Source organism: Alosa alosa, chromosome 22 (assembly GCF_017589495.1).
Source record: "Alosa alosa isolate M-15738 ecotype Scorff River chromosome 22, AALO_Geno_1.1, whole genome shotgun sequence".
Taxonomy (NCBI): Eukaryota; Metazoa; Chordata; class Actinopteri; order Clupeiformes; family Clupeidae; genus Alosa; species Alosa alosa.
In genome coordinates, this window is record NC_063210.1 from 5,462,121 (window position 1) to 5,476,070 (window position 13,950).

General features: G+C 37.2%; 1 protein-coding gene across 41 annotated transcripts in view; it reads right to left on the reverse strand.

Moving 5' to 3' along the window:
- Positions 1 to 13,950, reverse strand: part of LOC125287093 (myosin-binding protein C, fast-type-like) — a 46,935-nt gene that overhangs the window by 22,721 nt on the left and 10,264 nt on the right. For 4 of the 41 annotated variants that reach the window (XM_048232533.1, XM_048232542.1, XM_048232534.1 and 1 more), the window contains 11 exons: positions 13,844 to 13,867; positions 7,028 to 7,036; positions 6,880 to 6,912; positions 6,217 to 6,231; positions 5,931 to 5,948; positions 5,541 to 5,555; positions 2,651 to 2,683; positions 2,472 to 2,498; positions 2,321 to 2,347; positions 1,037 to 1,063; positions 383 to 403 (listed from right to left, as the gene is read on the reverse strand). In XM_048232533.1, coding sequence (XP_048088490.1) covers positions 383 to 403; positions 1,037 to 1,063; positions 2,321 to 2,347; positions 2,472 to 2,498; positions 2,651 to 2,683; positions 5,541 to 5,555; positions 5,931 to 5,948; positions 6,217 to 6,231; positions 6,880 to 6,912; positions 7,028 to 7,036; positions 13,844 to 13,867 — 249 coding nt within the window. Of the gene's footprint in view, positions 1 to 382; positions 404 to 1,036; positions 1,064 to 2,320; positions 2,348 to 2,471; positions 2,499 to 2,650; positions 2,684 to 5,540; positions 5,556 to 5,930; positions 5,952 to 6,216; positions 6,232 to 6,593; positions 6,628 to 6,879; positions 6,913 to 7,027; positions 7,037 to 13,843; positions 13,868 to 13,950 lie in introns of those variants that run through there. The other 37 variants (XM_048232569.1, XM_048232568.1, XM_048232570.1 and 34 more) reach the window with 34 other exon arrangements.

Below are 13,950 nucleotides of genomic sequence, written 5' to 3' on the forward strand. Positions count from 1 at the left end.
GTGCATGCCATTTCACAGAGTCCAAACTTACACTCTCACCCGCAACAATTTTTGACCACTTCCATTCCAAGTATTCTAATTCTGTCCCACTCCATATTTAGCCCAAGGGGCATGCCATTTCCCCTCTCCAGACTCTCCCATACCTAAGTCAGCACAACCCAAATCACGGATGTGGTACCACTTTTAGCAAACATTTCTTCCTCACTCTAGAATATTTCATGTCACGTGGACCCAGGACCCCAAATCATTCCAAGTGATTCCATCTCCATTCCTAAACCAGCATGCCACGCTGCATCCGCACCATCAGCATTCCCGGCGGAATTCCACCAATCAGCATTCCCAGTAAAGCAGGCCTACGTGCTCAGGGTCAGATTTAACTCACCTTCCACCACCGGTGGCTCCTCTGCGCAACACACAGAAGTATTATTTTTGTTTAAGTTTCGAGCTCTTCATGAGATAAAGCTAAACTTAAATATTTCTTGTTAAACATGCGTATACATGTTGTAAAACGTGTTTTGAGGGATTTTTAATAGAATTCAGTGACTACGTATGTGACCTACATATACTTTGGAAGTTGAAATTGTTTGTCATGATTCAGAATGAACTAGAGAAGACCGTTGCAGACCCTGAACTTTCCATTTTGAAATGAATTTTTTTTTACTAAAATCTAATTAAACAGCACCTTACAGTTTGGTCAACACTGTAGTTTTTCCATACAGTGGATTCTCCAACAGTGTGCTATTCTCACCTATATTTTTCCAAACAAGAAGGCCTACATACATAAATATATTTTTCTTCACAGTGCGCTTTTTGAAACTGTGTTTTCCCTAACTGTGTAGTTCTCCTAAGAGTGTAGTTGCCTAACAGTGTAGTTCTCCTAACGGTGTAGTTCCCCTAAGAATGTAGTTCTCCTAACAGTGTACTGTAATTCTCATTACAGTGTAGTTCCTCTAAGAATGTAGTTCTCCTAACAGTGTAATTCTCATTACAGTTTAGTTCTCCTAAGAGTGTGGTTCTCACACTGTTGGCCTCTCACCTTCAACTGCCGGAGCCTCTGGGGCATCTGATTGGAGCCACATTAAACCACATTTAAGGGACAGTTAGTCAGGGGAATGGACTCTTACAAATGACACATTATCAACCCCTCCTTTTGCAGCTTCCTATAATTACTGTACTCTGTATTTACCTGGTAAATATACTATATACTTAATACTATAAAATGAAGTATATTACCACTGTAATTACCACAGGTAACAATTAAACAGAGAAACTACACTTGAAATACTACGAAAGAATACTAAGAATCTACACTTATCCATAAATTATAGCAAATTATTTGGTAATTATGAAAGGTCATGTGGATAAATGTACATCACTGCTCATTATGTGACATGTAAACTACTCCATGGTGCCAATACAATTACGTAGAACCACTCTGATTATTTTTTCAATCATTCAGTCAAAGTAATACACCCCAGAAATGCGCAACTGAAATGTCACTGCAAATAAGGTACTGCACTGTATTCTAAATGTACACACTCCTCCGCTGTGCTTGCTGGTGCTTCTTGGGCCTCTAAACAACATTATAAAAGAATGGATTAGCACAAATGTGCATAAATAGTGTCACGTTAACTAAATTTCTGTACCTTGGGAAGTTTTGGGTATCACAACAGTGTGGTATTTCCAGACTATATATTTATATTATGTACTGTATATTAAAAGAGCATGATATTTACACTCACGAGGAACTAAAACATAATGCCAAAATAGATGGCCAGTACTGCTTCCGTAAGACTACACTGTGTGACTACCACAGGCAGGTTCTGTATGTGAAGCAACTCCTCACCTGTGGCTGCTGGTGCCACCTCACCCTCTGAACAACATTGTAACAGAAGTGTGGAAGAACACCAGTTAGTGCAAATCTGCAGAAACTTTAGATGCATTATGAGTTTCTCATTGCCCCTGAGCGTTTTGAGTATAATATAACCCAAATAATAATACATAGTGTGATATCTCCTAGCTCTTCATAGAGAGTGATACCTCCACACATGAGTAAGTGATATCCCAAATAGAGGCCAAATACTGCAACACTGCAACGGATCTATAGACTTCTCACCTGTGCTTGCTGGCCCTCTAAACAACATTTAAACAGAGCCAATTAGCACAAATATGCAGAAACATTAGATACACTATGAGGGAATTTCAGAGGCTTGATTGCATTGCTTTGATGCCTAATACTATATAAGAAAGGCAGGCTATACTGCGTGAGTCCTGCAGGTTATGTATGTGAAATAAGAGAACCGATCTGTACACTTCTCACCTGTGCTTGCTGGTGCTTCCTGGCCCTCTGAACAACATTTAAACAGAACCAATTAGCACAAATATGCAGAAATGAGTCATACTGAGAGAATTTCAGTGACTTCATTGCTTTGATTGCCTTGACTGACAGATTATATCACAGGTAATCTCACCTGTGCCTGGGACTGCCTCTCCATTCTCTGAGCAAAACAAGGTTTGGGGAGAAGCCTAAAGTACTTTGCTTCATGACAGTTATACTATGATGTAAAATGTGCTCGTCTTAAACTCTGGACCACATAGCCATTACTGTACAGATGTTGGGATTACATTTTTAGATTAGGTTAACACTCACCTATTACCTCACCATTGACTGCTGTTTCTTCCCCTGTGTGATATGAATATGCTTTACTTTTTCAGCAATGCAAATGTTGTTTTGTACTGTATGTGTTTGTTATACTTGCACTGCTTTTACTGATGAAGTCAACAGAGAACTTCAGATGGCTAAACTAAGGTGCAGTATTGACATGTTTTAAATGATCAATTGCATGTTTATTGTCATAGATAAATAGATAGATAGATACGTTATTGATCCCCAAGTGGAAATTCAAGACATTAGAAACACTGAAGAGCAGAGCCAACCAACAACTGAAGAGCAGGAAAAAAAATAGCATAGTGAAACTGATGATGCAGTGATGGAATGCTAGCCAACTGGCAGACAGACTACATAAAAACAATACTCTCAAGGTTCAATACTCTCAACACAGATATTCCAGTGCCATGATGACAATGACATTTCAATGACATCATAAATACGACTATGACAACACCAATGACATTCTAGTGACATCACAACACTTGATGTGTCAGTGAATGATGACATTCTTAGTGACATAAACAGAAATATAATAACAATCACTTTTTGGTATCACAACAGTCCGTGTGACAATGACTGATCACATTCCAGGACATCAACCCCACTGACGATCACAAATTACATTCCAGTGACATGACAGCCTCAAAATAACAATGACAGCAATCCTGTGACATCACAAACGGCACTATGACAACAACCAGAGACTTTCTATTGACATCACAACACTTAATGTCACAATGATTAATGACAATTCAATGACAACACATCCCTTCCTATGACACCCAGTAAGGGTATTCCAATAGCATCATGGCATTCACACAGCAATGACATAAATGCATTCCACAATGACTAATTGCATTCCAGAAATATCATATGCCACTTCATCCAAATGATTCCAGTGTCCACTCAACATAACCAGTCAGAACTAACAATTAAACAAAACCAATACAATAGTCACAAATGTGCTCATGCCACAAATAAAATCTCATTGTAGGGACTAGGGTAGCTAATGTAAATATCAGGACCATCAAACAATCCCCCTGATGACTTAAAGCAAAGGGCAAATTCTCCCCAAACATCAGTTCTTCTTATTTTATTTTGCTCAAATCCACAAACAGAGCACCAACCAAATCATGGATGCATGGTCGCACACAGGCACACAGACACACACACAGACAGACACACCGACAGACACACATACATACACCACAAACACACACAAACACACCAAAGAACAACAACGATAGCAACAATGAGATCAGATATTCTATCTGTGAGGGTCTTTGTACACCATGCACAATAACAGAAACACACTATAATATGCAGTGGTCTCCGTGGACTCAGAGCCGTGGTGGATATTAGTTATTTAAGGGGAAACGCATGATTAACATTTTTGAATAGGATTAAAGTGAAAGGAAAAACGCTGTCTGCATTGGTTTGGGGTATATTAAGTAATGACACAAGATAAACGGCGTCATATCCTCAAAGTCTAAAAGACCATACAGTAATACCTCTGACCAGTCACTCAACATTACAGTTCTACAAGACAATCTTTTAATTTACGTAAAAATGGACAAACCATTTTTGTGCTAAATTCATATGTAGTTCCTTCACTCATATATGAACGAACACAATGAAATTAGTGATTTCATACAGGTCAGATACTGGTTGACTTTCAAGAAAAAAACTTCTAATGATGGTTCTGGTTTGGTCATGACAAAAATGCCATTCAAACACCATCATAATGTCAAAACCATAGACTGTATAAAATAGATCAAGCCCAGTACCAGGACAATGATGTCATAATAATGCACACATCATAATGATGTTGTGACATCATAATACACCCAATAAGAGAACAAGGGATATTCCAAAGAAATGTTAGGCCTTTGGTCATTAGCAAGTCAATCAATGACCCTTGCAAGGATGTTAACACATCTCTGCTTCAAGTGGTTATCACCACAGAATTCATGTCATAACTGCTATAAACATGTCATGGGAGATACCATGCTATATGTCATGTTAACATTATTGCTAACTGTCATGATGGCTATTAGGTATGACCACTTGTTGATGTACTGTATGACGAGCTATTATGGTTAAGCAATATGGCACGAGTGAGAGTGGGGTTGGTAAAGGATATAATCACGGCTCTGGTTTGGCCGTAGACACAGGGCCGGAAGCCAAGTGCCTCAGGTAATCACAACTGTGGGAATACCCTTTACCAACACCATGGTCATGAGTGCAATATTGCTGTTATACAACAGTTTTACAACAGATCACGTTTAAAAACATCAAATTGTGTTCTCTGTCTGTCGCTCTAATAGATAGATAGTTACATGTATAGTTAATCAACTTGATAGTTCCAATCAATAGTCTTGGGGCTTACTGTAACCAAGCAAAAGACTCTATGTTACACATGTGATGTTATGAAATTGCTGCTGTCTTGCTTTGAATGAATGTTCGAGTCAGACAACTCAATGCAAAATGCGGAATTATTACCAGCTCAAAAAAGTCAGAGCGAGTATTTCCTGAGATATCACCACACCCGATGATTCTCGTCCAATCATAAATTCATAAATAGTTTGACTATTAAACCATTGATAAATACGTAACATTTTGAGACTTGTCATGACAGTTAGTAACAAACTAATAGTAGTATATGAGTGGACACGGCATCTATCCAGACATGTTTATGTGAATCTTAAAAAGTGGTCTTTAGTTTAAGTTTAATGTAAAATTAAAAAGGAACAGGAGAAGACATATTAAAGATTATGGTAGGTGATCATGCAGGGAACACTTTGGGTTCTCATTTCCCCAACACATTTGCTCAACAAAGCACGCAGGATTTGTATGAACAAGTTATTACCATCCTCCTCAGGGCCTGCCACGACGGAAAGGGAGAAAAGTACAAAGGTGACTAGTTTGAAACCACAGACACACACACATACATACACACACAGACACACACTCATACATGCACACAGACACACACACACACACATACACACAAAGATACACACTCATACATGCACACACAGACACACACACATACATACACAGACACATACACATACATACAGACACACACTCATACATGCACATTCTCATATGTACACACTCTTACAGCATACTCACACACTGTCATACACAGTCATGCAGACACACACACACAAACACCCGCATGTATGTCCATGCACGCAGACTTGCAAACACAAACACACATACACACACGCACAATCTAGCTTTTAGTTCTCACCTTCTGCAGACGGGGCTTCTACTTGGTGACAAAAAAAATCGAATGAGAACTAACACACACATACATTCACACAAACGTTCACACACACACATACACACACGTTCACACACACACGCACGTTCACACACACACACACATGTTCACACACACACACACACATGTTCACACCAACCTTGGTTCTCACACACACACACACACACACACACACACACACACACACACACACACACACACACACACACACAGACTATATTGACACATGAAACCCAGTAACAGCACTTCTTACCTGGTGGAGCATCCCCTGCAGATTGAGCGCCATGTTTGAAGAATAGTTGAAAAGAATAAAAAGGAGACATGATTACATGGCATTATATGACACAAGACAGAATAATCACTTGCAAGGTGGTACCAAAAAAAGCTCACATACACCATATCCACACATCATAAACATATTTTCAGTTGCATGAACACATACTAAACATAATAGTAAACACCAAATGCAGGAATGCATTCTTCAACATAGGGTAAGAAATAACTTCTACATGCAATGCAATACAATATTACATTTACAATCAATTTCCAACATTTTACAAGTAACCAAGATTACAAGATTGCCGTAACATTCAAAGACCAGTAGGCAAATTTAGCCATTTAGCAAAATACCTAATAAGATGCAATGCATGTCCTATGGATGCGGATTGAAACATTTGACTGTAGACAGCAGGTGAAGGAAGTTTGGTACATTGTACCCTCCCTCCACATGCAGACAATGCACACAGGTGAAAGGATGCTTGGATGTTTTTGACACAGTCAACAGGCTAAAACTTTCAGCTTGACTCTCTTTAATAAATACCCTCACACTGAAACACACACAGACACACTTGTATTAATGAACACAGCACTACCAGAGCATGTGGTTCATAACATGATATCATGATACTTAGCCTACCCTCCTCCACGGGGGCTGGCTCAGCAGGCTCAGCTAGACGTATGAGAGAGTATGTCACTATCATCATCACACACACGCACGCACGCACACAAGCACGCACGCATGCACACACACACACACACGCACGCCTGCTTATAATCCATCTTACCTGCAGGTGCTGTTTATCATCCAAGTTGAATCAATGTAAATAAAATAAATAAAAAATAGTAAACAATCGCAAAGTGATATCAATAACAAATGACAAGCTTACAAATCCATATCAAACTATATCCATACATCATACAGATTTTTAGTTGCATGAACAAACCCTAACAGACATAAACACTAATGCATTACTCAATATAGGACTTCTAGGAATAGGAAATGACTTCTATGTGCATTACATTACAAGACAACACAACACAACACATGTTCATTCAGTTTGCAGTATGAGACAGGTAGGACTGCATTCAGAGACCTGTTGAGACTTGACAGATCAACATTTAGTAGACTTAGACTTGCAAGATGCATTACATTTACCTAATGTAAATGTGGACTGAAGTATTACTCTGACTCTACATACTATTACATACATAGTATTTATACACAGCATACACATCAATGCGCACACACACATACACACACACACACACACACACACACACACACACTAACACACACTCAAACATACAAACAATGCTTAACACATTATCAAATGTTATCAAACTGTATGATGCATAGTGTTAATTTCGTCAGACGAGACGAGAGGAAATATGTTCGTCAACAACCTTTTTTTTCATGACTAAAACGAGACGATGACGAGACGGCAGTAATGTCCTGAAACACTGACTAAGACTATCTTAAGATGAATTATTGTTGACGAAAAAAAAGCGAGACTAAAATGTTTTGCATGAAATAAGAACTAAGATAAAATCTCTTCATTTTTGTCTACAAAATGAGAAGACAGAATATCTAGCTGTTACGTTTTCAAAATATTCCGAATGAGTTCATACGCAACAGCTTTCCTGTAGGTTAGTCTACGTGCTGTTGCTGCAACCCTGTGGCTGCAACACGAAATTACATGGAACAAGAACACTGGAGATTTCTGCCAGAGTTAGCCAACTAACTACCTAAGCTTTATGCCACAATGCTACATACCCAGAAGTTGAAGCTTCTCTCATACAAATTAACATCCACCAGAATGTCCATACAAAAATGTTCATCATGTAATGTCAACTATTTAACCCTTTCGTGCCCGTGCCGAACATTCCATTTTTGGTGCTGGATGACCTACTTACACAAAAAACCTTATTTCTTGAGTATAATACATACCATCAATGGGATATACATACCATTGTATTCAGAAGGGTCAGTTCTATCAAATGATGTAAAATACATATGGTAATGTTGATATAGTAATGAACAGTCTTTGAAAATCCTCTCCAAATGTATACCAAAATTCGTTAAAATTGAATTTCATTCGCATAAAAATGAATTTTCATCATATTTCTATACGAGATAGAGAAAAATATAGTGTGTATGACATGTTCAGCAAGTTGTGGGGCTATTTAACAAAAAAGACTGAATTGGAATATCATTAACCTTTCAAAAGTTATGATAAATTAAGTGATAAGTGTAAAAAAAAAATGCAGGAACGGGATTTAGAATGTTGACAGAATTCACATTCTCTTTCTCACCAAAAAACATAAAAGTATGCATAAAAATCTAATAATGAAGTCAGACACAATGGTTTAGATTTATTTGGTCCATAAGAATAAACCATTTATTTGTATATAAGCAAATGCTACAGTCAACAATAATGATACATAAAAAGAAAAAACATGTACCTTACCAGTAATACAGGAAGTAAGTATACTGTTTATTTATTGAAGATCAATTCTGAAGAGACATAGAATACATTTGATACAACAGATACAACTTCCTTATATAAATGAATGTAATATGAAAATGATATACATCTATAAAATGTATTATTTATGAAAAAGCTAGGAATACAATCAACTTCAACATCACTCAAAAATCAATGTGTCTAAACATTTGAAAGTGGATTACATAGAACAAGCCTGTTGAGAATAAAAACACATACACACATATAAACACAAACTCTCACACACACACACACACACACACACAATACACACTAACAACACACACTCAAACATACAAACAATGCTTAACACATTATCAAATGTTATCAAACTGTATGATGCATAGTGTTAATTTCGATCAGACGAGACGAGAGGAAATATGTTCGGCACAAACCTTTTTTTTTTTCATGACTAAAACGAGACGATGACAGACGGGCAGTAATGTCCTGAAACACTGACTAAGACTATCTTAAGATGAATTATTGTTGATCAAAAAAGACGAGACTAAAAATGTTTTGCATGAAATAAGAACTAAGATAAAATCTCTTCATTTTTGTCTACAAAATGAGAAGACAGAATATCTAGCTGTTACGTTTTCAAAATATTCCGAATGAGTTCATACGCAACAGCTTTCCTGTAGGTTAGTTCACGTGCTGTTGCTGCAACCCTGTGGCTGCAACACGAAAATTACATGGAACAAGAACACTGGAGATTTCTGCCAGAGTTAGCCAACCAACTACCTAAGCTTTATGCCACAATGCTACATACCCAGAAGTTGAAGCTTCTCTCATACAAATTAACATCCACCAGAATGTCCATACAAAAAATGTTCATCATGTAATGTCAACTATTTAACCCTTTCGCGTTCGCGTGCGAACATTCCATTTTGGTGCTGGATGACCTACTTACACAAAAAAAACCTTATTTTTGAGTATAATACATACCATCAATGGGATATACATACCATTGTATTCAGAAGGGTCAGTTCTATCAAATGATGTAAAATACATATGGTAATGTTGATATAGTAATGAACAGTCTTTGAAAATCCTTCCAAATGTATACCAAAAATTCCTAAAATTGAATTTCATTCTATGATAAAATGAATTTTCATCATATTTCTATACGAGATAGAGAAAAATATAGTGTGTATGACATGTTCAGCAAGTTGTGGGCTATTTAACAAAAAAGACTGAATTGGAATATCATTAACCTTTCAAAAGTTATGATAAATTAAGTGATAAGTGTAAAAAATGCAGGAAAAGGATTTAGAATGTTGACAGAATTCACATTCTCTTTCTCACCAAAAACATAAAAGTATGCATAAAAACTAATAATGAAGTCAGACACAATGGTTTAGATTTATTTGGTCCATAAGAATAAACCATTTATTTGTATATAAGCAAATGCTACAGTCAACAATAATGATACATAAAAGAAAAACATGTACCTTACCAGTAATACAGGAAGTAAGTATACTGTTTATTTATTGAAGATCAATTCTGAAGAGACATAGAATACATTTGATACAACAGATACAACTTCCTTATATAAATGAATGTAATATGAAAATGATATACATCTATAAAATGTATTATTTATGAAAAGCTAGGAATACAATCAACTTCAACATCACTCAAAAATCAATGTGTCTAAACATTTGAAAGTGGATTACATAGAACAAGCCTGTTGAGAATAAACACATACACACATATAAACACAAACTCTCACACACACACACACACACACACACACAGAGGAGGATAGGGAAAGGTGGGGTGGGGAACATGAAGGTTAAACACAGAGGACCTATGACTCATAACGAAACGCATCCCCTTCTGTAGAATGCCAAATCTGACAGCAATTTTGTTGCAAAGCAGTCACCTACCGCTAAACTCCAGGCCATACAAGCTACTTTAGTGTTATTATGTATTGTTTTTATAACAAAGCCAACATTTTTTCTTTGGCTCCTGCTGTACAGGAATATGTACTTGATGAAAAGACGACAGAGTAGTAGTTGGAGCAGCTGAAGGCTAGGCTGAAATTTTGACGAAATGCCTGCCAGCTGTTGTGATAGATTTTTCACAAAAGTCTTTCTGGCTGTAGCTACCAAACCTAGGGTTCAACACCAGATTCTGCATTGCCAAACTTGAAATAATAAGAAACTACTGAAACAGCAATGTCAATGGAGAAAAAAGTGTACACAATATGTATTTCTCATTTGGTCAACTCCCCTGATCCCTTCAGAGACTTGGTTCCCCAGTAGCAATGGATATTAGGGAGGGAAGTGAAGTCCCATGTCAATGATCAATCCCAGAAAACTGTGAAACTCTTCTGGGGTCTCTTCGTCCCATGCCCCTGCACTGTGTGTTTGCATACGACACGCCTACTAAGCACAACCTCCCACCCGCTCCAGTGGGTAAAACCACATATGCCTGGGACAACAACATAAAAATCAACATAACAAGTCTATTTCACAGTGTTTTAGTGGCAGTCTACACCCACCTCGACGCCACCTAAATCTATACCTTCTTCCTCCATCCTCACATGGTCTTCAACATTGTGAGCTTAAGCTCATCAGCAGTCAGCCACCTCTTCAGGCCTGCAAGGAGGTCTGTGTAGGTCTTGTCATCCTCCATCTGAAACAACAGTAAAATCATACAAATGTAATACATTTATTAATTTAAAAAATAAAATCACAAAACTACAGATGTGTGCGTGTGTGCACATACATACACAAGAAGAGGTAGCCTAAACTATTGAAGCATTTTGAGTAACTCAAAAATATTTAGGAAGTATGAAAAAGTCATTTTATTACACATGGGTTTAGCTACCTTAAATCTGATTGCCTGGCTGGCATTAAGATAAAGACAGATTACATTTCACCTAGTAACTAACTGCTTAAATGCAATAATGACATTTCTGACATAATATGTGATTTCACATCATGTTTTCTAAAACTGTTTCAAAACTGCATATTGAGAAGAGTAGAATATCAAGTCATGCCATCTTAGAAAATGTTGAGACAAGCACGTCTGATGTTTGTCATTTAGAAGCAAGGTAAAACAGTTCATTACAAACTGCCTAGCGAGGTAACACGATGAGAGGCAATACGTCAATTAGCACTACATTTCTGACAGAATCCGATTTCACAACTTGTTTTCTACAACTACATATTGAGAGGAGTAAAAATATCGGCTCAACTTATTTCATGTAAGAGAACGCGAACTTAGAAACGCCGGGCCCATTGATTTATTCAGCTTTGGTATGCTATACTGACTTGCCAATATAATGCTTACCTAACAAGCAAATTAGTACTAGAAAACAAACTTACTTACAGGTTATATACTAACAGGTTTTTAAAATGAAATTGTCAAATGAAAATAACTGATATCAAAAGCAAAAGCGAGAATACTGCAAGCAGTTCAGAGTAATGCAGCTAGCTAAAGTTACATGACGATGCACTTAGCCCCTATGCCATAATGTTGGCGCTGATGAGAAAGCATATTACTGTCAAATAACATGATTTTATGACTACAAATTAAGATTAACCATAACTAGAAACGATGTAAAATATATATATTACCTCAGTTTATCCAGCTGTGTGTTTCAGTCGAGGTAAACTCCAGCAAAGTGCAGGTGGCATCTGGCGGTCCATGTTAAAATGTCGACTGAAGTGAAAAGTTTTTTTCGACTCATCTTCAAAAATCCAAAACATTTTCCATAAACCCCTTAACCAATCATATCAAATTGAAGCTTATGTTGTCAGCATTACGGGGAAGATTAAAATTAAAATTTTAACGAAATTAGAACGGTCGGGCTTGTAAGGGTTAACTAGTTAGACTGATGATGCAAAGTTTGCTAGCAAGTAAGCTAATATGGAAAGTTCGCTAGCAAGTTAGCTATGGCTAAGATGGAGAGTCTGTTTGGGGAATGTGTTGTGTTTGATAGCATATAAGCCATCTAGCTTATGAGTAAAACATTAATACTTTGGTCTCGCGACAGTGTTTCTCAAACTTTTTCAGTTTCAGGACCACTTAACTAACCCTAGCTAAAAAAAAAAATGATTAGACCTACTTCAACAGTAGCCTATAATTAGTCTACACTATAGGCCTACTCACTGAACCACCTTGCTTATTGTCTTTGCACTTTGCTTATTGTGTGGATTCATACTGTATGATTTAAACTGGCATATCTTACATAGACAGTGTTGCAGAACTGTTTTTACATACAAGTTGGTTCAATATTGCAAACAACTCATCTATATTATATTTTACCACGCCTGCTTTCGCGGACCACTTGGGATAGCTTATGGACCACCAGTGATTCCCCGGACCACACTTTGAAAAACACTGGTCTCTGAATATGACAGTGGTCCAGTCAAATCTTTTACTGTCTATGGTCAAATCCCAGCCGAGCTATAACTGTAGCTCGACTTACCTGTGCATGTAAACATACTGACTGACAAAAATCAGAATGAGTAATTATAACAGGCGAGTAGCCCTGTGGACACACAATATTGTTGGAAAATTGAGATGTGTGAAACACTATTTGACTCAAATGGTAATCAGAAATAATTTGTTATAAAAAAGACTAAAATGTGTTGACTAAAACTGACTAAGACTAAGATACCTTTAGTTTTCTTTTTGACTAAAACTAGACTAAAATGACGAGACTTTTAGTTGACTAAAACTTGACTAACAAAAAGGATATTTGAATGACTAAATATGACAAAGACTAAAAAGGACATTTCATCACAAGACTAAGACTAAGACTAAATTAAAAATAGGTGACAAAATTAACACTAATGATGCATTATATTTAGAGACGTAGACAGAGACCAGCCAGAGACCAGAGTACATATACGACACACCTGACTGAACTGACAACCAGTAACATAGGCACAGGAGACCGCACACTCAAACGTAAAGTCGACTTAGACTAGATGCATTACATTGGACTAAAATAATACTCTCATTCAACTCTCTTCGTTAAATACACACTCACTGAAACCCATATAAACATACACACACAAGTAATTAATTGAGACAATGCCACAGTGCAGCATTTGGGACGGGTCATATTACTTAGCCTACCCTCTTCTGCAGGAGCTGCCTCTGCTATAGAGATGTATGAAAGAAATATATGAGTATTGTCACACGCACGCACGCATGCACACACACACACACACACACACACACAC